Source organism: Natator depressus, chromosome 28 (assembly GCF_965152275.1).
Source record: "Natator depressus isolate rNatDep1 chromosome 28, rNatDep2.hap1, whole genome shotgun sequence".
Lineage (NCBI taxonomy): Eukaryota > Metazoa > Chordata > Testudines > Cheloniidae > Natator > Natator depressus.
The window spans coordinates 12,130,059-12,154,675 of record NC_134261.1 but is presented as its reverse complement, the minus strand read 5'-3'; the positions used below and the strand labels follow the sequence as shown (position 1 = coordinate 12,154,675).

Below are 24,617 nucleotides of genomic sequence, written 5' to 3'. Positions count from 1 at the left end.
CTGGATGTTACAGTTCTTAATACACAGACTTCTCCCTTAAGCCTGGGACCAGTCCCCTCAGATGAAGTTTTTGTCTTCTCAACGTTCTTGTTGCTTCTGGCATAGGTGGGGGAGGAGAAAGGTCAAGGCATGATGCCACTGTCCTTTATTTTCTACCCTCAGTCCATGTGCCTGGAAAATACTAGCCCAGACATGTCCGGGTGGGCTTTGCTGAGTCACAGAGTTGCGCAATCCCCCCCCCCCGGTGTGGTCTTGAGCAACTGAGTCATAGAGCGGTGCAGTCCCCATTGTGTGGTGCTCGTTGACTCCTAAATCCCTTGATGACCACTCTCCTGCTGATTAATGGTCACTGAGCACCCGCCTGGGCGGAGATCACTACCCTTTGTAGCAGAGATGCTCAAACTTATGACATATTTCCGTAACAAAATCTCATAACTTCCTACACACTAACAATATACCTATTTGGACAGGACAGCGTGTTTCAGCAGATCATGAACTTTCATATGATAACTTACATGGCCTGCTTTGTATGAAATATCACAGCCATGTATGAATTGTGAATCTGGGGTTTACAGGGTGCGACTTTGAGGTACAGTGTGTGTCAGTGGGTTTAGTCCTAGTAGGAGGGGATGGGTCTGCCCTGCACTGAGCATTTTCCCATCATGAGAGTCGATGTCTATACAGAGGAAAAGCCAGTGAGAATGTGAAATGACCTAAAGTCTGGTCTGAATTCCCCCCAATAACCCTTCTGTCCCTGACAGGTTGCAGAACATCCCCGGGTCACTCCAGATTCTCCCAGCCTGCCTGGAGAAGGGAAATGGGCATGGCAGAGCTGGCTCAGGTAGGGATGCTGAGGAAATGCTGGAGGGTTCCTGCAGGAGCCGGCGGGACAGTGAATACACAGGAATGGGGAGCGACTAGGGAGTTTGATCTAACAGTGGGAGGGTGCAGGAAGTGCACAGGGTGGAGAAAGGGAGGGGGGCAAGGTGCGATGAACCTGCTGGGACTTGATAAATCTGGGGTCTTGATTCTAGGAATAGAGCCATGGGGGTTGGGTGTGGAAATTCCCCTATTTGTGGAACAGGAAACAAACTCGCTTGGGCTGGGAAAACTTCCCAGACTCCCAGTGTTGGAGCGTGAACCCACTAACCAGCGGTTGCTATGCTATGAAGGAGGCACCCACCACTGAGGCTTAGGGAAGATGCCCCATCCCCTGACATCCAGCTGCTGACAGTGGGGAGGGTGTTGGGATTCCTACAAGGAGGGTCTTTATCTCCAGTTCAGCCCCTGGGAAGTTGTGGAGTGGGATGAAAGGGAAGACCCTTCCCCCTCTATCTGCCAGGAAGGACGAGGGGATCTCTCTATCTCCCGTCTCCACAATGCCTCCTGGATGCACTGAGCAGGTGGTGGGTGGGACTCCTCTGACTCTGTATCCATTTGATTGGCCCTGCTACCCCATGAATAGTGGGGCTGTGAGTGGGGCAGCAGGTCCTGAGTGTGGGACTCTTGCTCTTTCAGGGGCCGGTGACCTTCGAGGAGGTGGCTGTGTATTTCACCAGGGAAGAGTGGGCTCTGCTGGACCCCGCTCAGAGAGCCCTCTACAGAGACGTCATGCAGGAGAACTACGAGAACGTGACCTCGCTGGGTAAGGGTTCCCGTCCCCGTGGTTACTAGAAGGGGAAATGCAGAGTTAAGGTTCACGTCTCCCCCCACAATGCAACTTCTCCTCTGTCCTGATTCAGCATCACCCCAACATGCAGATGACACACACCCTAGGGCTCTGCCCTCTTCACTACACAACACTCGGGGAACAGAGCACAGGGGCAGGACAGCACAAAGTCTGCAATCTTCTCTTGGCTAAGGTAAAACTTGGATTTCGGTCCAGCCTAAGGAAGAGAAGCTTCCAACGCCTGGCCAGCCCTCAGATGGAGCCTACTCCACACGAACCATCACAGACTTGCAAAATATTACCATGCTTTTGCCCTCTCCTAGAGGATTCCTTCTGAGTCGTTGCCCTCACTTGCCCCTCTCTAAGCCCAGGAGACATCTAGCATGTGTGCCACCAGAGTGCCGACAATGCTCATGGCAAGAACACACCCTTGTGCACGTTTATTGTCCACTAATCCCTCCACCCTCTCTTATGGACCGCAGTCGTGGTGGGGAGTCTTGCGTGGGCTTAAAGACCCTCAGAGCTACACCGTTCTGAGCTTTCATACTCCTGGTAGGATCCCCCTTGGCAAGTAGGTCTGAGACGAGGCTCCTGACTAACTGTGGTCCAAACTTCGCAAGACCCCAACGGTGGGTCGGGCCCATATAGAAGATCTTCTTGTACTCTGTGGCTGTGAAGGCGGATGAGGGCTGCAGCAGGAGGGAGGCCGCTGATTGTCTGGGATCTCCTTGCCATTGCATCAGGGTTTTCCTCCTGTCAAGTCTCGTGTGGTTTTTGTGGGATTAGCATCTGCATGAGCCATGATCTCTGTCAGTCTTTAGTCACAAATCTGCATGCCGGCGACAATGGCCGTCTTGCGCTTGGATGAGACAGAAGTGCCTTTCGGCAGCAGTGGCTCTGACAGAGCAGGCCTCTTTTAGGATCTCTTCTGCTCGCCCCAAACGGGGAGGGGGGCTAGAAAAGGTGCCCCAAACATAGGCTGTCTCACACACTTCCAACTGGAAGGCCGCATCCAGTGGGATCACTCAACTCCATGGCCGAAACAAGAGATAGAAGACAATGAATTTCGTCACCTGGAACGTCCGCACCCTTATGGACTCTCAGCACAGTGAATGCCCAGAAAGAAGAACTCCCAGACTTGCCAGAGAACGGGCAAGACTCACCGTTGACATGGCGGCTCTTAGTGAGACCCGCCGGGCTGATGAGGGCCAATTAAAAGGGGATGGAGGTGGCTACACCTTCTTTTGGAAAGGAAAGCCACCTGAAGGGAGACGCAGTCACGGGATTGGCTTTGCCATCAAAAATAAGATTGCCAGTCAGCTTTTGGAGCATCCTGTGGGGATCAATGAGCATCTCATGACTCTTCGGCTCAAACTCAGCGACAACCAATATGCCACCGTCATCCGCGCTTACGCCCGAACACTCGATGATAAGGAGGACAACAAGGAGGAGTTTTATAGCGCTCGCGATGTGGTCCTCACAGCCACACCTAAGGTGGGCAAACTCATCCTCCTGGGAGATTTCAATGCCAGAGTCGGGTGGGACTGCCAGCTCTGGAGAGGCACGATAGGCAAAGAAGCGGTGGGAAATGTGAACCCCAATGGTATTCTCCTCCTCAGCAAATGTGTGGAGCGTGACCTGCTCATCACAAATACCACCTTTAGGCAGAGTAACAAATTTAAGACCATCAGGAAACATCCTCAGTCCAAACACTGGCACCCCGTTGACTATGTTATAGTCAGAGCCCGAGAATACGCCGACGTCCGCGTAATATGAGACACGAGAGGTATGGATCACTGTTGGACAGACCATCGATTAGGGAGGTCAATCATGTACCTGCAGCTTGCTCCGTGACACCGCAAACACCCAAAGACTAAGCGAAAGTGGTAGAACGTCAGAGCACTTGAAGACCAAGCCAGCTGCGAGATGTTCCAGTAACGCCTGTCAGGAATTCTCTAACTTGCTTGATAACACCATTGACACGGAAGAGCCCTGGGATCAACTTAAAAATACCGTCCACAATGCATGTGCTGAAACCATAGGGTATTCCTCTCATCGGCACCGAGACTGGTTTGACGAAAACAATGAGGAAATCCTAGCATTCATTCAACAGAAAAGAAATGCATTCTGTAACTGGCAAAATGACTTCTCTGACCAGTGAAAATATGAGGTTTATCACCCGCTCAAAGCGGGGTTCTGGGGAAGCCAGAGGGTCCTGCCCCCCAACTCCGCAGTCAGACGGGACTCTCAGCCAACCAGTAACATAGAAGGTTTATTAGAGGACAGGAACACGGTCTAAAACAGAGTTTGTAGACACAGAGAACAGGACCCCCTCAGCCAGGTCCATTTTGGGGGGCAGTGAGCCAGACAACCACGTCTGCCCTTCACTCCCTGTCCCCAGCCAGCCCCAAACTGAAGCTCCCTCCAGCCCCTCCTCCTCTGGGCTTTGTCCCTGTCCCCGGCCAGGAGGTCACCAGATTCCTTTGTTCTCCAACCCTTTAGCTCTCACCTTGCAGGGGGGAAGGGCCAGGCCATCAGTTGCCAGGAAAGAGGGTGTCGGCCATTCTCTGTGTCCAGACCCCTGCACACACCTGCCCTCTAGGGCTCTGCAATGATCATACACCCTTACCCCAACCCCTAGATACTTAAGAACTGCCTAGGGGAAACTGAGGCACCCCCACAATATTCAGAGGAAACATTAAGAACAGTCCCACTTTGTGTCACAGCCCAGAATGATGTTCGCTTCTTTGGCAACAGCGTTACACTGTTGACTCATATTTAGCTTGTGATCCACTATGACCCCCAGATCCCTTTCCGCAGTACTCCTTCCTAGGCAGCCATTGCCCGTTTTGTATGTGTGCAACTGATTGTTCCTTCCTAAGTGGAGTACTTTGCAATTGTCCTTATTGAATTTCATCCTGTTTACTTCAGACCATTTCTGCAGTTTGTCCAGATCATTTTGAATTTTAATCCTATCCCCCAAAGCACTTGCAACCCCTCCCAGCTTGGTATCGTCCACAAACTTTAAAAGTGTACTCTCTATGGGGTTATCTAAATCATTGATGAAGATACTGAACAGAACCGGACCCAGAACCGATCCCTGCGGGACCCCACTTGTTATGCCCTTCCAGCATGATTGTGAACCACTGATAATTATTCTCTGGGAACGGTTTTCCAACCAGTTTTGCACCCACCTTTTAGTAGCTCCGTCAAGGTTGTATTTCCCTAGTTTGTTCATGAGAAGGGCAGGAGAAGGGCAACCCTCAGTTTGGCCACTTTTGCTAGTGGCTCAAACCTGCCGTTCACTCAGCTAACCTCATCATTGGCTAGCGTGGGGAAAAGGAAGGAGAACAATCCCCGCAGTCTCTGCTGGTCCACCTAGTAGGTCAGGGGACAGGCCAGGGACCTTCCCCTCTGGTGGGACCCACAGTCCAGGTCAACTCCTCCTGTATCCAATAGGGAGTTGTGGGGATGGGGGGAACCCAGGCCTGCCCTCTACTCCAGGTTCCAGCCCAGCACTCTGTGGATCACAGCTGTTCACAGTGTTTCGTGTAACACCTGTGTGATAGCTACAACTCCCTGGGCTACTTCCCCATGGCCTCCTCCCAACACCTTCTGTATCGTCACCACAGGACCTTCCTCCTGATGCCAGATAGCGTCTGTACTCCTCAGTCTTCCAGCAGCACGCCCTCTCACTCTCAGCTCCTTGCATGCCCCTCATTGACAGAAGTGAGCCCCTTTTTAAACCAGGTGCCCTGATTAGCCTGCCTTAATTGATTCTAGCAGCTTCTTAATTGGCTTCAGGTGTCCTAATTAGCCTGTCTCCCTTAATTGGTTCCAGCAAGTTCCTGATTATTCTGGAACTGCTCCTGTAACCTTACCCAGGGAAAAGGGACCTGCTTAACCTGGGGCTAATATATCTGCCTTCTATCACTCTCCTGTAGCCATCTGGCCCAACCCTGTCACATACCTCCTCCCCACCCCCCAACTCAACACCATGGGGTTTGGCAACTTGGGACATCAGGCAGTGTACCTGTGACAAGCCATCTGCATTGCCATGGTGGCTTCCAGCCCGGTGTTGTATGGTGAATTGTAAAGGTTGTAGGGACAGGAACCATCTGGTCACCCTTGCATTCTTTTCTTTATTTCGCTGCATCCACTGGAGGGGTGCATGGTCGGTCACAGGGGTAAACCGTTGTCCCAGCAGGTAAAAACGTAGTGTTTCCATGGCCCATTTCACAGCAAGGCACTCTCTCTCAACAATGGCATACTTCTGCTCCCTCAGGAGGAGTTTCCTGCTGAGGTAGAGGATTGCGTGTTCTTTGTCTCCAACCATCTGCGATAGGACCACTCCCAATCCTACTTCAGATGCATCTGTCTGTAAAATGAATTCTTTGTTGAAATCTGGGGCTGTAAGCATGGGGTTACTACAGAGGGCTGTCTGTAGATCCATGACTGCTTTCTCTGCGGCATCTGTCCACTTCACCATGTCTGGGCCCCGGGCTTTTATCAGGTCCATCGGGGACTTGCTCTGGTGGCGGAATGGGGAATAAATCGCCAGTAGTACCCAAGCACACCCAGGAATGCCCGGATTGCTTTTTCCGATTCGGCCGGGGCCAATTTTGGATAGCCTCCAGTTTGTTTAGTTGGGGCTTGACCATGCCCCTTCCTACAATGTAGCCAAGGTATTTAGCCTCGGCTAGCCCTATAGCACACTTGAATGGGTTGGCTGTGAGCCCAGTCCGTCTTAGCGTGTCCAGAACCGCTTCCACCTTTCCTAAGTGGGTTTCCCAGTCGGGGGTGTGAATAATCATACCATCCAGGTATGCCGCTGCATAACTGGTATGGGGCCGTAGGAGCTTGTCCATAAGACGCTGGAAGGTGGCAGGTGCCCCATGCAGTCCAAAAGGAAGAACGGGATATTGAAACAGACTCTCTGGTGTAGAGAATGCCGTCTTTTCTTTCGCCTCTTTGGTAAGGGGAATCTGCCAGAATCCCTTTGTTAAATCATGGGTGGTCAAAAATCGGGCATTATCCAGGCGGTCAACTAACTCATCGATACAGGGTATGGGGTATTCATTGAATTTGGATATCTCATTCAGCCAGCGAAAGACATTACAAAACCTAGTGGTGCCATCGGGTTTGAGCACCAACACAATTGGGCTTGACCACTGACTGTGGGACTCCTCAATGACTCCCAGCTCCAACATCCTTTTTACCTCTGCCTTGATCTCCTCCCTTTTTGCTGCTGGGACCCGGTAGGGCCTTTGCCCCAGGGTCTGTGATAATGTGGTGATATGCTTCGGTGGTCCGGCCTGGTTTGGTTGAAAACATGTCCTGGTACCGGTTGATCATCTCAGTTGCCTCCTTCTTCTGGTTCGGTGTCAGATCAGGGGACATCCTGATCTGCTCCTGTAGGTTATTTCCCTGGATCGGGGCCTCTTGGGCCACCACACATGCCTCTCGCTGGTGCCAAGGTTTTAAGAGGTTAATGTGATAAATCTGTTCTTGTTTCCGGCATCCTGGTTGCCGCACCTTATAGGTTACTTCCCCCACGGGTTCAACCACCTCATAGGGCCCCTGCCATTGGGCCAGAAGCTTGCTTTCTGCTGAGGGTACCAACACCATCACCCAATCCCCTGGTTGGAACTGTCAGACTTTTGCCTGGTGATTGTAATGGGTTCGCTGGGCCTCCTGTGCCTTTTCCAAATGTTCCCATACAATAGGGGTGACCTGGGCTATCCGTTCTCGCATCTGCAATACATGTTCAATTATATTTCTCCCCTCATTGGGTTCCTCTTCCCAGATACCTAGTAAGCCACGGGGGTGGCGTCCGTATAATAACTCAAAGGGGGAAAACCCAGTTGAGGCCTGAGGTACCTCCCGGATAGCGAACATAAGGTAAGGTAGTACGGTGTCCCAATCCTTCTCATCCCGACTTACCACCTTCCATATCATAGCCTTGAGGGTTCGGTTAAACCTTTCTACCAGCCCATCGGTCTGTGGATGATAGACTGAAGTTCTCAGGGTATGGATATGGAGCAGCGTACAGAGGTCCTTCATTAGCTTTGATATAAACGGGGTTCCTTGGTCTGTTAATATCTCCTTTGGTAGCCCCACTCAGGCAAAGATCCCCACCAGCTCTTTGGCTATCATTTTAGAGGCTGTCTTCCGCAGGGGGACGGCTTCTGGGTAGCGAGTAGCATAGTCCAAAACAACAAGTATATATTGGTGGCCCCAAGCCGTCTTCTCCAGGAGTCCCACTAGGTCCATGGCTATTTGCTCGAAGGGGACCTCCATGGTGGGAAGGGGTACTAAAGGTGCCCTCAAGTGGGGATGGGGACTGTGCAGCTGATGCTCTGGGCAGGACGCACAGTACCTCCGCAGTCCTTCATGTACCCTGGGCCAGAAGAACCGTTGTAGGACCCGTGCCAGGGTCTTCTCTACCCCCAAATGCCCCCCAGAAAGATGACTATGGGCAAGACTTAATACAGCATTCTTCTGCCGGCCCACTTCCTGGATCCCAATAGGATCACTGTCCTGTAGTCATCTGGCCCGACCTTGTCACACCCCCTATCCACAAGGCTTGTTACCTTGTCAAAGAAAGCTATCAGGTTGGTTTGACATTATTTGTTCTTCACAAATCCATGCTGACTGTTACTTATCACCTTATTATCTTCTAGGTGTTTGCAAATTGATTGCTTAATTATTTGCTCCATTGTCTTTCCGGGTACAGAAGTTAAGCTGACCGGTCTGTAATTCCCCGGGTTGTCCTTATTTCCCTTTTTATAGATTGGCACTGTATTTGCTCTTTTCCAGTCTTCTGCAATCTCTCTTTTGAGATGCTGAAGGAGCACTCAAGGGGGATCAGGCCATTGCAGTGTATCTGAACTAATTCTTTGCATCGGTCTTCATGGCTGAGGATGAGAGGGAGATTCCCCAACCAGAGCCATTCTTTTTCGGTGACAAATCTGAGGAACTGTCTGAGATTGAGCTGTCATTAGAGGAGGTTTTGGAACAAATTTATACATTAAACAGTAACAAGTCACCACGACCAGATGGTATCACCCAAGAGTTCTGAAGGAACTCAAATGTGAAATTGCAGAACTATTAAGTGTGGTATGTAACCTATCATTTAAATCAGTTTCTATACCGGATGACTAGAGCATAGCTAATGTGATGCCAATTTTTAGAAAAGGCTCCAGAAGTGATTCCGGCAATCACAGGACGGTAAGGCTAATTTCAGTACCAGGCAAATTGGTTGAAACGCTAGTAAACAACAGAATTAAGAATGGTTAGACACAGAGATGAACATGATTTGTTGGGGAAGAGTCAACATGGTTTTTGTAAAGGGAAATCAGGCCTCACCAATCTACTAGAATGCTTTGAGAGGGTCAACAAGCATGTGGACAAGGGGGATCCAGTGGATATGGTGTACTTAGATTTTCAGAAAGCCTTTGACAAGGTCCCTCACCAAAGGCTCTTAAATAAAGTAAACTGTCATGGGATAAGAGGGAAGGTCCTTTCATGGAGCAGGAAACAAAAGCTAGGAAACAAAGAGTAGGAATAAATGGTCAGTTTTCAGAATGGAGAGAGGTAAATAGTGGTGTCTGTACTGGGCCCAGTCCTATTCAACATATTCATAAATGATCTGGGAAAAGGGGTAAACAGTGAGGTGGCAAAATTTGCAGATGATACAAAGCTACTCAAGATAGTTTAATCCCAATCAGACTGCGAAGAGTTACAAAGGACCACACAAAACTGGGTGACTGGGCAACAAAATGGCAGATGAAATTCATTGTTGGTAAATGCAAAGTAATGCGCAGTGGAAAACATAATCCCAACTCTACATATAAAATGATGGGGTCTAAATTAGCTGTTACCACTCAAGAGAGAGATCTTGGAGTCATTGTGGCTAGTTCTCTAAAAACATCCACTCCACGTGCAGTGGCCGTCAACAAAAATTTTAAGCAGAATGTTCTACACATTCGAACATCCGGGGAGCTAGGCCTCAGCATATTGCTACAGCAAAATGGGTTGGGGTTAAAATAATAAAAAAATTGTGCGAAATCTCCTATGCACCCCCCTGATTTCCTTTCCCTGTGCAGAGTTTCCAGTTTTCTCACCTGATGTGATCTCCCATCTGGAACAAGACAAAGAGCCGTGGCTCCCAGATCTCCTTGATTCAGAGGAGACGGAGCGCCTCAGGGGCGCATACACAGGTGAGGAATCATGAAATCAATTCAAAACCTGTCCGTGTCTGAAGGACACAGCTGGGGTTCCCGACCGAGACCTTGTGAGTTCTCCGAGATCAGAATTGTCCCCAGCAGGTTTGTATCCTCAGGGCAGATGTCGCTCATGACTTCCTACCCATCCTGAGTGACACCTGGCAGTAGCTCCCTCCTTGACCTCCCTTCCCCCTGAGTGTTTAGATGGGATTTACAGGCAGAATTGATCCCCTTATGTCTGCTGGACAGAATTTGGGGCAATTCAGTCCCTGATTTATGTCCATCTCTCCAGCACTTATTTAGTTGACCGTGACTGTGAAATGCTCAGGGAGATTAGAGAGGCTATAAAAATAAAAAACTCAATAATAATGGGGGATTTCAAGTATCCCCAGATAGATCAGGTACATGTCACCTCAGGACAGGATGCAGAGATCAAGTTTCTTGACACCATAAATGACCGCTTCTTGGAGCAGCTAGTCCTGGAACCCACCAGAGGAGAGGCAGTTCTTGATTTTGTCCTAAATGGAGCATGGGATCTGGTCCAAGAAGTGACTCTAGGTATATCTCTTGGTAATAGTGACCATAATATAATTAAATTTAACATCCCTGTGGAAGGGGGAAAACACTAAAGAAGCCCACCATAGTTGCATTTAATTTCAGAAAGGGGACCTACACCCAAACGAGGACGTTAATTTAACAGAAATTAAAAGGTACAATCTCAAAAGTGAAATGCCTGCAAGCTGCATGGCAACTTAAAAACAAGACAGTGGAAGCTCAAATTAAATGTATATCCTAAATTAAAAAAACGTAGTAAGAAGACCAAGACAGTGCCACCGTGTCTAAACTACAAAATAAAAGAAGCTGTTGGAGGCAAAAAGGCATCCTTTAAAAATTGTAAATTAAATCCTACTGAGGAAAATAGAAAGGAACATAAACTGTGGAAAGCCCCTGTAACCATTCCTTCGTGGGTCACAGCTGAGAATACCCAAATTCAAGACAAACTGCTGAGAAACAGGGCAGAACATAAGCTGTAGAAAGTGTAAAAGTACAATCAGGCAGGTCAAAAAAGCATTTGAAGAGCAACTTGCCAAAGACTCAAAAAGTAACCGGGAAAAAATTTTTGAAGTAGCGCGAAGCTTGCTAAACAACCAGTGCGGTCACAGGACGATCAAGTTGCTGAAGGAGCACTCAAGGGCGATAAGGCCGTTGCAGAGAAACTAAATGAATTCTTTGCGTCAGTCCTCGCAGCAGAGGATGTGAGGGAGATTCCCAAACTGGAGCCGTTCTCTTTTAGGTGAGAAATCTGAGGAACTGTCCCAGATTGAGGTGTCATTAGAAGAGACTTGGAACAAACTGATAAATTCAACATCAATAAATCACCAGGACCAGATGGGATTCGCCCAAGGGTTCTGAAGGAACTTAAATGTGAAATTGCAGAGCTACTAACTATGGTTTGTAAGCTGTCATTTAAATCAGCTTCAGGACCAGATGACTGGATAGTTAATGTGACACCAGTTTTTATAAAAGGCTCCAGAAGCGAGCTTGACATTTACAAGCCGGTAAGCCTAACTTCAGTAAAAGGCAAATTGTTTGAAAAGTCTAGTAAAGAACAGAATTGTCAGACACAGGGATGAACACGATTTGTTGGTGAAGAGTCAACATGGCTTTTGTAAAGGCAAATCATGCCACACCCATCTATTAGATTTATTCGACAGGGTCAACAAGTATGTGGACAAGGGGGATCCAGTGGATATAGCGTACTTCGATTTTCAGAAAGCCTTTGACAAGGTCCCTCATCAAAGGCTCTTAAGCAAAGTAAGCTGGAAAGGGATAAGAGGGAAGGTCCTCTCATGGATCATTAACTGGTTAAAAGATAAGGAAATTGGCTAAAAGATAAGAAACAAACTGTAGGAATAAATGTTTAGTCCTGAGAATGGAGAGAGGTAAATAGTGGTGTCCCCTAGGGGTCTGTATTGTATCTGCGCTGTTCAACAGATTCACAAATGATCTGGAAAAAGGGGTAAACAGTGAGTTGCCAAGATTTACAGAAGATACACATTTACTCCAGACAGTTAAGTCCAAAGCCCACTGGAAAGAGTTAGGCCTTGTCTACACTGTAAAGTTTTGACACCAAAATTACAGTTCTTAATACACTGGCTTCTCCCTGAAGCCTGGGCCAGTCTCCTCCGATGAAGCCTTTGTCTTCTCACCATTCTTGTTGCCTCCAGCATCGGTGGGGGAGGAGAAAGTCCAAGGCATGATGCCACCGTCCCTTATTTTCTACCCTCAATCCATGTGCCTGGAAAATACTAGCCCAGACTTGTCCGGGTGGGCTTTGCTGAGTCACGGAGTTGAGCAATCCCCCCGGTGTGGTCTCGTGCAGCTGAACCATAGAGTGGGGCAGTTCCCATCGTGTGATTCTTGGGCAGCCCTCACTGGCTTGTAAATCCCTTGATTACAACTTTCCTGCTGGGAGTGGTTTGCCTTCTTTGTATGTCATTAGCAAGCAAACAAACATACAGCAAAATTTCATAACTTGAGACACACTCACGATGGCCGTACTTGGACAGAACAATGGCTTTCAGCCGATCATGACCTTTCCTGTGATATCTTACAAGGCATACTTTGTACAAAACATATCAGAATTACATGACCCCTGGTGAATATGGGGGTTCCAGGGTGCTGCTTGGAGGTACAAAGTGCCACACTGAGATATAAAGTTCTATTTAGAACAAGCTCTCTGGCTTAACCTTTTTTTTTTAAATCTAAAATTCGGGATCTATGAAGAAAACTCAGAGCCAGAATGGCTATTGCATCAGACACCCTTAGAAGAGGATAGAAAGAGGGAAAACATATTTTAAATGCCGCCCACTTCACTCTAAAATATTCTAGAAGCTGAGGGATCTGGTCTAGAATTTGATGAACAAAACACAAGTTAAAATGTATTAAAGTATCGAGGTACATGATGAGATAGGTCAGATGATTAGCAATGGCATAAAGGCACTTTACCTTTAGATCACCAACCTGTAGGCTTGACAGAATTTAATTTTTATTAGGGCCGTTGAGTGATTAAAAAAATTAATCGCAATTAATCGCGCTGTTAAACAATAATGGAATCCCATTTATTTAAATATTTTTGGACGTTTTCTACATTTTCAAATATATTGATTCCAATTACAACACAGGATACAAAGTGTACCATGCTCACTTTATATTTATTTTTGATTACAAATATTTGCACTGCAAAAAAACAAAAGAAATAGTATTTTTCAATTCACCTTATACAAATACTGTAGTGCAATCTCTTTATCATTAGAGTTGCACTTACAAACGTAGAATTATGTACACAAAATAACTCCATTCAAAAATAAAACAATGTAAAACTTTAGAGCCTACAAGTCCACTCAGTCCTACTTCAGCCAATCGCTCAGACAAACAAACTTGGTTACAATTTGCAGGAGATAATGCTGCCCGCTTTTTGTTTACAATGTCACCTGAAAGTGAGAACCGGCATTTGCATGGCAGTTTTGTAGCCAGCATCACAAGATATTTACATGCCAGATGCATTAAAGATTCATATGTCCCTTCATGCTTCAACTACCATTCCAAGGGACATGCGTCCATGCAGATGACGGGTTCTGCTCGATAATGATCCAAAGCAGAGCGGACCGACGCATGTTCATTTTCATCATCTAAGTCAGACGCCACCAGCCGAAGGTTGATTCTCTTTTTTGGTGGTTCGGGTTCTGTAGTTTTCGCATTTGAGTGTTGCTCTTTGAAGACTTCTGAAAGCATGCTCCACACCTCGTCCCTCTCAGATTTTGGAAGGCACTTCAGATTCTTAAACCTTGGGTGGAGTGCTGTAGCTATTTTTAGAAATCTCACATTGGTACCTTCTTTGCGTTTTGTCAGATCTGCTGTGAAAGTGTTCTTAAAACGAACATGGGCTGGGTCATCATCCGACACTGCTAACATGAAATATACGGCAGAATGTGGGTAAAACAGAGCCGGAGACATACAGTTCTCCCCCAAGGAGTTCACTCACAAATTTAATTAGCGCATTATTTTTTAACGATATCATCAGCATGGAAGCACGTCCTCTGGAATGGTGGCCGAAGCATGAAGGGGCATACCAATGTTTAGCATATCTGGCCCGTAAATACCTTGCAATGCTGGCTACAAAAGTCCCATGCGGACGCCTGTTCTCACTTTCAGGTGACGTAAATAAGAAGCAGGCAGCAGCATCTCCTGTAAATGTAAACGAACTTGTTTGTCTTAGCGATTGGCTGAACAAGAAATAGGACTGAGTGGACTTGTAGGCGCTAAAGTTTTACATTGTTTTGTTTTTGAATGCAGTTATGTACCAAAAAAAAAAATCTACATTTTTAAGTTGCACTTTCATGATAAAGAGATCGCACTACAGTACCTGTATGAGGTGAACTGAAAAATACCATTTCTTTTATCATTTTTACAGTGCAAATATTTATAATAAAAATAATAATATAAAGTGAGCATGGTACACTTTGTATTCTGTGTTGTAATAGAAATCAATGTATTTAAAAATGTAGAAAAACATCCAAAAATATTTAATACATTTCAGTTGCTATTCTATTGCTTAACAGTGCGATGAATCGCAATAAATTATTTTAATCGCGATTAATTTTTTGGAGTTAATCGCGTGAGTTAACTGCGATTCATTGACAGCCCTAATCATTGTTTTTATTTTTTCATAATTTCAGATTATTTAAGCTTTTTTTTCTTTCAATTTTGATGGTTTTAAGTTTTCAGAACTGTGCGAAAATAAAGGTTTTAGGCATTTTTTTCAATTTTGATCAGTTTATGTTTTCAGTTGCAGGAAATTATGCAGGGAAGTCAGACAATAATTAGTTAATGGCAGTAGATGTTGAGATTCAGAACGCTAAAGCTTTATAACTGTTAAAACTGTCAACATCACATGTCAAAATATATCAAGTCCGTATCGTTACACCAAACTCTACATTCTCCAACAGCATTCTTCTTATTTTGCCTATCTGAAATTTTGATTGTTGATGGAAGTATTTCTGGTTGGTTTGTGTGTTGACAGTGAAATTGATGTATATTGATAAAAATCGAATCCTTCCAAGCCTTCCAATCTGAATCCACCGAAATATGTTCTTAATATAAAGCATGTGAGTTGTCTCATTAAAACCCTAGGGATTAGGGATTGCCAGAACGTGAGGGACATCTGGCACTGCCTCTTCCACCGCAGCTAATTTCCAACATGGTTGGGTCTCCCCTTTTCCATTCCTGTTTCTGCCAACAGGTGATGGGATGCTGAGTGAGAAGGAGGAGCAGAAACCTCAGCAGGAAGATGCTGATCAAGAGGAAGCACACGGGGCATTATTGCAAATATCTCAAGAGGATGATTCCAGGAGTCATGAGCAGAGAGAAGGTCGTGAGAGTCAGCACAGGCCAGAGAGGAAGCAGGGAAACAAGCCAAGGGAGAAAAGAAATAAATCCATTAATAGTTGGGGACCTCACAAATACCTCAAGGAAACCACAGCCCAGCAGAAAATCCACCCAGGAGAGAGAAACAACACATGTTCTGAGTGTGGGAAAAATTTTTGTAGGCGCTCAGTCCTTATTAAACATCAGAGCATCCACACTGGGGAAAGACCCTATGAATGCTGTGAGTGTGGGAAAAACTTCACTCAGAGCTCATCCCTTATTAAACATCGGAGGATACACACAGGAGAGAGACCCTATGCATGCTGTGAATGTGGGAAAGCCTTCACTCAGAGATCGTCCCTTATTAAACATCGACGAATCCACACAGGAGAGAGACCCTACGCATGCTGCGAGTGTGGGAAACGCTTCACTCAGAGATCATCCCTCATTACACATCAGAGGATCCACACAGGGGCGCAATCCTATGCGTGTTCTGAGTGTGGAGAAAGCTTCACTCGGCGCTCAAACCTGATTGTACATCAGAGAATCCACACAGGAGAGAGACCCTACAAATGCTGTGAGTGCGTGAAAAACTTCACCAACAGCTCCTCACTTATGAAACATCTGAGAATCCATACGGGAGCCAGACCTTATGAATGCCGCGAGTGCGGGAAAACCTTCACTCGCAGTTCACACCTCGTTGCACATCAGCGAATCCACACGGGAGAGAGACCCTATGAATGCTGTGAGTGCGGGAAAGCCTTCATGGACAGCTCTGACCTTATTAAGCATCAGAGAATCCACACAGGAGAGAGACCTTATGAATGCGGTGAGTGCGGGAAAAACTTCATGGACAGCTCAGACCTTACTAAGCATCAGCGAATCCACACGGGAGAGAGACCCTATGAATGCAGTGAGTGCGGGAAAAGCTTCACTCACAGCTCAGCGCTTATGACCCATCAGCGAATCCACACGGGAGAGAGACCCCATGAATGCTGCGAGTGCGGGAAAAGCTTCACGCAGAGCTCGGACCTGATCAAACATCAGAGAATCCACACTGGCGAGCGACCCTATGGATGCCCTGAGTGTGGGCAAAGCTTCACTTGGCGCTCGAGCCTAATCACACATCAGAGATTCCACACAGAAGAGAGGCCCTACGGGTGCCGTGAGTGCGGGAAAAAATTCTTTGTCAGCTCCGCGCTTAGGGAACATCAGAGAATCCACGTGGGAGCCAGACCTTATCAGTGCAGTGAGTGTGGGAAAAATTTCACTCGCAGCTCGAACCTCATTCGACATCAGAGGCTCCACCCAGCCTAGAGACACTCTAAATGAGGGTGGGAAAAGCTTCTCTCAGACCTCAGCCCTTACTTACCACCAGAGAATTTGCAAAAGAAACAGACACCATAAACACCTTATTTAAGGCTGACCATTTTTATTTATTTTTTTTCCTAATTCCCTCTTAAAGGCTTTTTGAACTATTTGCATCACGTGATCTCTTGGGTCCCCTAGATGAGTTGCCCACTTTTCTCCTTTGTAGTTTGTCCTTCTTTGGAATGAATCCAGTGCTCGTATCTATCCCCTCCTTTGTTCTATGAATCATGGGAGCACATCTCCCTCCTACCAGGAATGTCTATGAGCTCCAGAGGACACGGGTGACCTAAACTAGCTCCACTGAGATAAAATTACCTGGCCCTCATCTCCACTCGGATTTCCCCTGGTCTTAGCTAGCTTGATGTCAAACCACAACTATTCCTGTAGTAAAGACATAGCCTGTGTACAGTAGCTGGGGGTATCTAGCAGGTGTCCTCAGAACCTCACCAGTGGTCCATCAGTTTTCCTTGTCTAAACAACCCTGGAGCATCTCATTTCTACTGTTCCTCCCACTGCAAAGTGATTGTTAGAGTCACCAGTTCCCTCTGATACCTATTTGTTCTCACATTGCCGTGGCTTGTGCTGAAAATCAGTTTATTTTTTGTACCGTTTTCTCACTTAAAATATATTTAATTATAGCAATTAAGTGTCGGAGGGATTCCCTCATTTCCCATCATCTCAGCAGTGTTTCCATCTATCTCAGCTGTGTAGAGTTTATCTTCTTCCCGTTCTTTCCCTCCATCTCCCGTAGTTCCCCAAGACACAGTGTTCTGAGCTCTCCGTGCTTGGAAATCATGGTTCGATTTCTTAGATCCTAAATCAGACTCGTTGGGTTTGGAGGTGAAAGAGTCACAGACCCGGAAGGAGAATGTTTAATGGGTCTAGAACAGCGTGATCATTCTTAGCTTAAACCCCATTTTTCGTCTATTGGCAAAGACAATTCTTGTCTTTTTCCTTCTGAGTTGGGATTGTTTTTGGATGGGGAAACTGGCTGTTTTTTCACATTATGCTGATGCTAAAACTTTCCCAAGTCACATTACTCAGTAATTGTGAGACAGCGAGGAATGAAGCACGTTTCAGAGGAGAAGATGGTGGGAGAATCTGCTGTCCTGATTCTGAGTCATCAGGTGTCTCCTGCTCTGGAATTTAACTTTCCACGACATCAAAATTGTCTTACAGCTCCGTGAGAGGTGGGTTTCTCTCTCCTGAAGGTGTTTGGTTACCTAACTGGATATTGGTTTTGTTTGATTGAGTGTCACCAATTTACTAGGGACTTTGAGCCAAATGACCATTTGGTAAAATAGTCTCTATTCATTATTAATTATTATTATTGCTTTGGCTATTATCCCACCCTGCCATGATGACATGGAGAAAATTCAAGTGCAGGTCAATCAACCTGAGGGAATACTCCAAGCAATTGGCTATGCTAACAAAGAGAGAAAGAGTCGTGGTTTTAAATCTCCACTCTGAAACTCTGATCAACAGCACATCCTTCGATGCTATAAACTGTTCATTGAGAACTGTTAGACTTCTGCTCATTAAAACCTCGTTAGGGGCTGTGTCTGTGTTGGGGGGTGAAAGAGAAGGGTTTACCACACCAGAGTTCAATCGAAGGAGGAAGCTTGGATTGGCTTTCAGGTTGCAGTTTAAATACGAACAATTATTTGGTTTCAGTATTGAAATAGTTAACGAGCTCCATGTGGATTGCACGGCACGGGTGAAGTTCTCTGAGGTTTACAACTAAATGGACAGCTGCCTCCTTGGGTTCCCGTTTTAGGATTTATGAGGGTTGCGGGTCTGTTGTATTAATCTGATTATTTGGCTAAATCGATAACACGATAAGCATCGTTAACGCATTGATTTACTGATTTTGACCTTAACATAAGTGTGTTCACTCAACGGTTGGTTTAGTCATGTGTACAGTGGCTTAGTCTTAGTGATGTGTGTTCTTGATTTTTTTTTTTTCAGTTTAATAAAATGTGTAAAGGGGAATCTGGAACCATTTCTTTCAATAAGCAACGTGGGCCAGAACTGCCGAACATCAGGGTGGAGATCAGCGAGTCGACCCTGAATTGCCATCTAAATTAATTCTTTGGTTCTCACCGGGGAGCAGCCAAAGGGAGCCCCCATCTCAGATCCAGCTGCAACTGGAGGAGCTCTGGGCATCACAAGGGGAAAATGAGCTCCCTCTCCCAGGTTTTTGGGAATTGGGTGGGGTAGAGTGGATGACTGAGATGGGGTCAGTGAAGTGGGGAGAGTCTCTGAGTAGTGGCAGGTGATGCTCTGCAGTGTCCGTCATGGCTAGGCCCAGCCTGTGCCCCACTCTGGCTGGCTGTGCCTAGTCAGGCCTAGCTGATGTTGGGGGTCTAATTTGGTTGTTAATGGAGGTGAAGAGCCTGTACGGTTCAGTGAATGTGATGCTGGCAAAGTAAATGCATGTGTGTTAACAGGGCATACTGGGGCATTGTGGGGGGAGGCAGAGTTAAGGTTGTGTGGGCAACCTTAACTATGCATTTCCTGGATTTCAAAAGTTTGAATTTTGCTGAAGTTGAGGTTCTGAAAGGAACAACATTTCACCAGGCAAACTCAATGAGGCACTGAGCAAGTTTTTTGACCTTTAATTAATAGAAGCAGGGGAGTTCCTGCATGCCAACTGGATATTAACCAGCGATTAAGGCCTACCACAGGGCTAGATAGTTGGAAAGAAAACAGTGAAAATGCCCATCAGCAGAGGCTTCCTTAAAACAAATACATCTGTGATGGGTTGGACCCCCCCCTTCTGCAACTCCACCTGAGGTACTGGGATTTCACTGAGCCTCTTTTGTTCCACCGGCCTGGGTTCCCACTCCCTGTTTAGCTGAATTAAGCTCTCTGGCCTCTTGCAGCACACACACAGGTAGGGCCACACCCAGTTGCAGCCACAGACTGATGTCTGCTCTGTGTGAGAGGACTTCCCCAGTACTCCCCTTTTTGGAGATAAACCCAAAATAATACTGTCTTGCACTGTATAGAAATATCTGCACAGCGCAAGCTCATAAAAATCCATCCTCTTCCTCAAAGTGAAGAGAGATGTGCACAACTTCTTGCCCCCTCATTAGAAATTACATAAATTGGGTTTAATAATAAACAAAATAAATATATTAATTACAAAAGGTAGATTTTAAGTGGTTAAAGTGATAACAAACAGAACAAAGCAGATTACCTTAGTAAATAAACAAAAGCTGCAAACTGACCATAATGGCATACAGAGTACACTTCTAAAGTTTGTGGACAGTGAGGGAATAGATTGCTGGCTGCAAAAGTCTCTCTGGCAACTTCCGAAGGACTGGAAGGTCCTCAATCCATCGTTCAAGATACCCCCTTTAGGTGTAAATCCACAGTCCAGAGAATTAGAGCAGGAACGAAGCAAAATGGAGATGTCACAGGTGTCTTTTACATCCTTTGCCATGTGCATGGACATTTACTGTCCAGACAAAGCCCATAGCACCTGTGTATGGAAAGTTACTGGCCCAAGATGGAGTCACATGAGCATATCCAGGCCTGGATTAACCTTTTGTAGGCTCAGCCCCAAACATATTTGTGGGACCCATGGGGATAACGGAGCATGGGGCGGGGAGGTTGGAAGGGCTGGCCAGGGGCAATGGGGCAGGGCACGGAGGGGGCAACCCCGCTCTGCCCAGCCCAGTGCAAGGGCACTGTTTACAAACCGGCAGCTGCCGAATGCAAAGGGGCCTGCCCGGCCCTGTACCGCCAGCATGCCCCTTCCCCCTGACTCCATATGCCCAGTGCCCCCCTCCTGCTCAGAGACCCCCACCAGAAATGCACAGAGCCCTCCATACCACGAGCCCTGCCCAGAGCCCACCTGCCCAGAGCCCCCCCTCCCGACAACGGCCCAGCACCGCACACAGAACCCCACTCCCACTAGCGCCCCACCACACAGATTCCCCCCGTCCAGTGTCCTTCCCCACTGCCCCCCACCACAACTACACAGGGCCCGCCCCCACACTCATTGCCCACATCCCAACACACACAGATCTCCCCCACCACCCAGCACCCCTCCAAACCCCCCACTGCCTAGCACACCAAAACACACAAACCTCCCCCACTGCCAAGCTCCCACTGCTCCCCCCCCCACCGAGACCCACTCCCCCACGCCCTGCCCCTGGCTGCACTCATCGGCCCTGCTGCGAGGTGAGTATGTCTGCCGGTCAAAGCTGTTACCCTAAGAACAGATTCAGGGATCCTGGAGGAGCCCTCCTATGGCTTGCTTCTGAGTACCCATTCATCTCCCCGGGCCGAGGGAGGGGGGTGGCAGCTGGGAGCTGCTGTGGGGGGGGCCTCCGGGAGGGGGCTGCCGTAGAGCTCCCAGGGAGGGGGGCCGGGTGCAAGGTGGAAGTTTCACCTAGGGCATGAAACATCCTTGCACCGGCCCTGATTATACATCAGCGAACCCACACAGGAGAGAGACCTTATGAGTGCTGTGAGTGCAGGAAAAGCTTCCGGGACAGCTCTCTGCTTATTGCACATCAGAGAATCCGTACGGGAGACAGACCCTACGAACGTGGTGAGTGTGGGAAAAGCCTCATTCACAGCTCAGACCTTATTAAACACCAGCGAATCCATACGGGAGAGAGACCCTACGACTGTGGCGAGTGTGGGAAAAGCTTCATTCACAGCTCAGACCTTATTAAACACCAGCGAATCCATATGGGAGCCAGACCTTATGGATGCTGAGAGTGCAGGAGCTCTCGGAGCTCAAATCTTATTCGACGTCAGAGACTCCACACCTCAAAGAGATAGATGCTCTGAGTGTGGGAAAAGTTTCTATCAGAACTCAGCCCTTACTTACCAGATAATTTGCCGAGGAAATAAACACCATAAAGACCTTATCTAGGGCTGACAAAAGTTTCTTTTTCTTGAATAATTTTGCTAATTCCCTCTTAAAGGCTCTTTGAAGTGTTTGAAGTATTTACATGGTCCCTCAGGTACCTCAGGTGGGTTGCCCGCTTTTCTCTTTTCTTGCTCACCATTCTTTGGGTGAATCCTTTCTATCAGTTCTTTCTTCTGTGAGCCATGGGAGCATGTGTCCCTCCAACCTGGAATATCCATGAGCTCCAGGAAGGGGAGAAGTGTTATCCAAGGTTTTTAGAGACCAAGGCAGTGATAACTTAACTGTTCTTTTCTTTAGGCGGAATTAGGAATAAATTAATGGGGAGACAGCTTCTTTGTTTGATAAATGATTGGTACAAACCACAGTGCTTTTAACTAAAATTATGTTATTAGGTTTTTAGCGTATATATACACACACACACATGCTCTAGGAGTAGGTTTAGAGCCTTTTAAACATTTATTAAAACCTCTTGGCTTGAAATGCTATGAATTGTTTTTTAACACAAGGAGAGTGAACATTTCCCTGGCAGGGCAGAAGGTGCCCACATCCCTTCTCTTTGCCCGCTATTTCCTTTTAAAGGAGAGAAAGTTTCAATAGAATTTAGTGCCCAGGCTTGGACAAGAGAGAGGTTTTTACTGTTCATGCATCATAGAATAGAAGATCAGGGTTGGAAGAGACCTCAGGAGGTCATCTAGTCCAATCCCCTGCTCAATGCAGGGCCGACACCAACTGATCCATGCAAAGGAAATGGTTTTTCTGCATAAAAACTCACAAGAGAAATCGAACTGCCACACAGCGGCACCCTGGAACCCCCATATTCACCACTGTCATAATTATGCCATGCTTTGCGCAAAGTCGGCCTTGTGAGGTATCATTTTAAAAGTCTCGATCTGTTGAACGTTAATATTCTGCTGGATTGCATGTGCTAGCCTTGTCCGGGGCTTCAGGCAGTTTTGCTATCTGTGCATGACTGAAATAGGAAGCCACTCTCCCAATGGCCATTGCAAAAGACTTATCAGAAAGCACATAGGCAAAGGAGGCTGCTTGCCTGGGTGCAGGGCAGACCTCCACGTCACCAGCATGGATCTTTCCCGCAAGCTGGAAGAAACGATAAAACGGGGAAGTGACATAAGGGCTTGGCCTCACTCCCCACTCTACAACTCAGTGCGTGGAAGCATATCTGGAGGACAAAGCCACTGCACCGGCGGGGAGTGGTCCCGGGCTGGAGGAGAGTGCCAGTCTGTGTATTGAGCTATACCATCTGTCAGGGTGCAACACTGCTTGATTCAAACCCAGTGTCGTTTATAGCACTCACACTGCACATTTATTTTATTTCGGTGCTAACCAACTTTGAGCTCTTTGCTTTCTACTTATAATCACTTAAAATCTATCTTTCTGTACTTAATAAACCTGGTTTATAGTTTATCTAAAACACTGTGTTTTGGTTGACGTTACACAGCTCAGTTTTACAAAAGCTGGGGCGTAGCCTCCCCGCATTGATGGAGAGGCAGGCTGGGTAATGAACTCACACGGGCCAGGCTTCTGACCCTGGGCAAGACGGTTCAGTTCTGGGAAGCAAGGCTGGGGAGAATTGGCTGGACCGTCTCTGTGGTTAGGTCACGAGTGGCGGGGAGAAGCACGCATGGACCGCAGCTGGGTGTGTCCCTGCCTGCGAGTGTCCGTGTAAGTGCAATACCTGCCAGAGGCGTGTAGCTTGCCAACAGCCTCGCAGTGTGAGAGGGAGCCCAGGTGGGTGAGACTGAGGGTTGTGGTCCCACAGTTTACACCCCAGGAGCCCCGGCACCAAAACTTAAGGTGAGGTACCCAATTTATGGCCTGTGGGCGACAGATGGGGGCACCTGTGCTTAGATTTACGTGGCCCTCCTGTGTACTGACCTCGGGCACCGCTGACCTAAGGAATGAGGGGAAAGGGTGAGCTGCCAAGGGACGAAGGGCAGCTGGAGCCATCCCTGGCTTGGGATGAAAGGGAGATGTTGGGTGGAATTGCTCACACACCTGCCCTGCTCCCTAAAGCCCCACGGGGAGAATTGAGACAAGGTGGGGTCATTTCTCATCTGCATGCCCAGAAGACCTGCTAGAACCCCTCCCTGCCACCAAATAACCCTCAGCTTCAGGCTGTTGTCCCAAACAGACCCCAGCTGGGATGGAGTTAGGGAGGGGAGCAGTTTCCCCTGGGCTCTTGCTGCTCCTGTGACCTCAGAAATTGTATCGTCTGATATACAAGCAGTCATCCTGGCAGGGAAAGAAAAGAACAGAGAGTGGAGAGAAAAAGAAAGAGAATTCCCCCTCCCCACCCCAAGCTGTCTCTCTTCCACCACCCTCCTTTACTATCTTCCCATCCCACCAGCCTCTCTCTATACTGCAGCCATGGACATGACACCAGAGTTTGCTGTGGGTCCGAGCATCAGCACTGAGAGCAAGGAGACTGTCTCTCTGGTGCGCTCCATGATCCCACTGCTGGCACCAAGCAGGGTGGCCGACTACGAATAAGCAGCCTGAGCCAAGAGGAGACAGCCAGGAACTACTGAGGGTGGAAGGGAGTTAGGAGCGTGGAAGGGGGGGAAACAATGGGAATTATTGGAGTTCCATAGGGACTGAGCTGCAATTGGATCGTGCACTCGCCACGTTCCCCTGCTGGGAGCAAATAGTTGTGAAATTCCCTGGAAAAGTGTGAAACTCATGCCCCTCTAATGACCAGTCTACACACAGGATAACAACCTACTACTGCTGCTTCTCCATTAGTTGAGTAGGCAGAAGTCTGTGGTGGATCTAAGGGTCCCTCAGTGCTGCTTGGCGCCCCATGGTTAGGGGGCCGGGGTGTTGGATAAGGGGCGGGGGCAGTCAGGGGATAGGGAGCAGGGTGGGTGGGATACATAGGCGGCAAGATGTGCCGTGGTGCCCAGGCTCCATGGTTCGGCAGCCTGGGCCGCTCTCCCCTCGGGGGCAGCTCCCCCCCTCCCCGGCGTCCCCCCTCCCAGAGCTGACCCGGTTCCCAGCTGTTGGGGGGGGG

At 47.7% G+C, this 24,617-nt stretch overlaps 1 protein-coding gene across 1 annotated transcript in view; it reads left to right on the top strand.

Annotated features, from left to right (window-relative positions):
* The window catches only part of LOC141978890 (uncharacterized), a 35,075-nt gene extending 12,156 nt beyond the window's left edge, over positions 1-22,919 (top strand). The window contains exons 7-11 of the mRNA XM_074941236.1: positions 762-841; positions 1,519-1,645; positions 9,778-9,891; positions 15,200-16,618; positions 21,305-22,919. Coding sequence (XP_074797337.1) covers positions 762-841; positions 1,519-1,645; positions 9,778-9,891; positions 15,200-16,618; positions 21,305-21,429 — 1,865 coding nt within the window. The 3' untranslated portion in view covers positions 21,430-22,919. The remainder of the gene's footprint in view (positions 1-761; positions 842-1,518; positions 1,646-9,777; positions 9,892-15,199; positions 16,619-21,304) is intronic.
* The last annotated feature ends 1,698 nt before the right edge of the window (positions 22,920-24,617 follow it).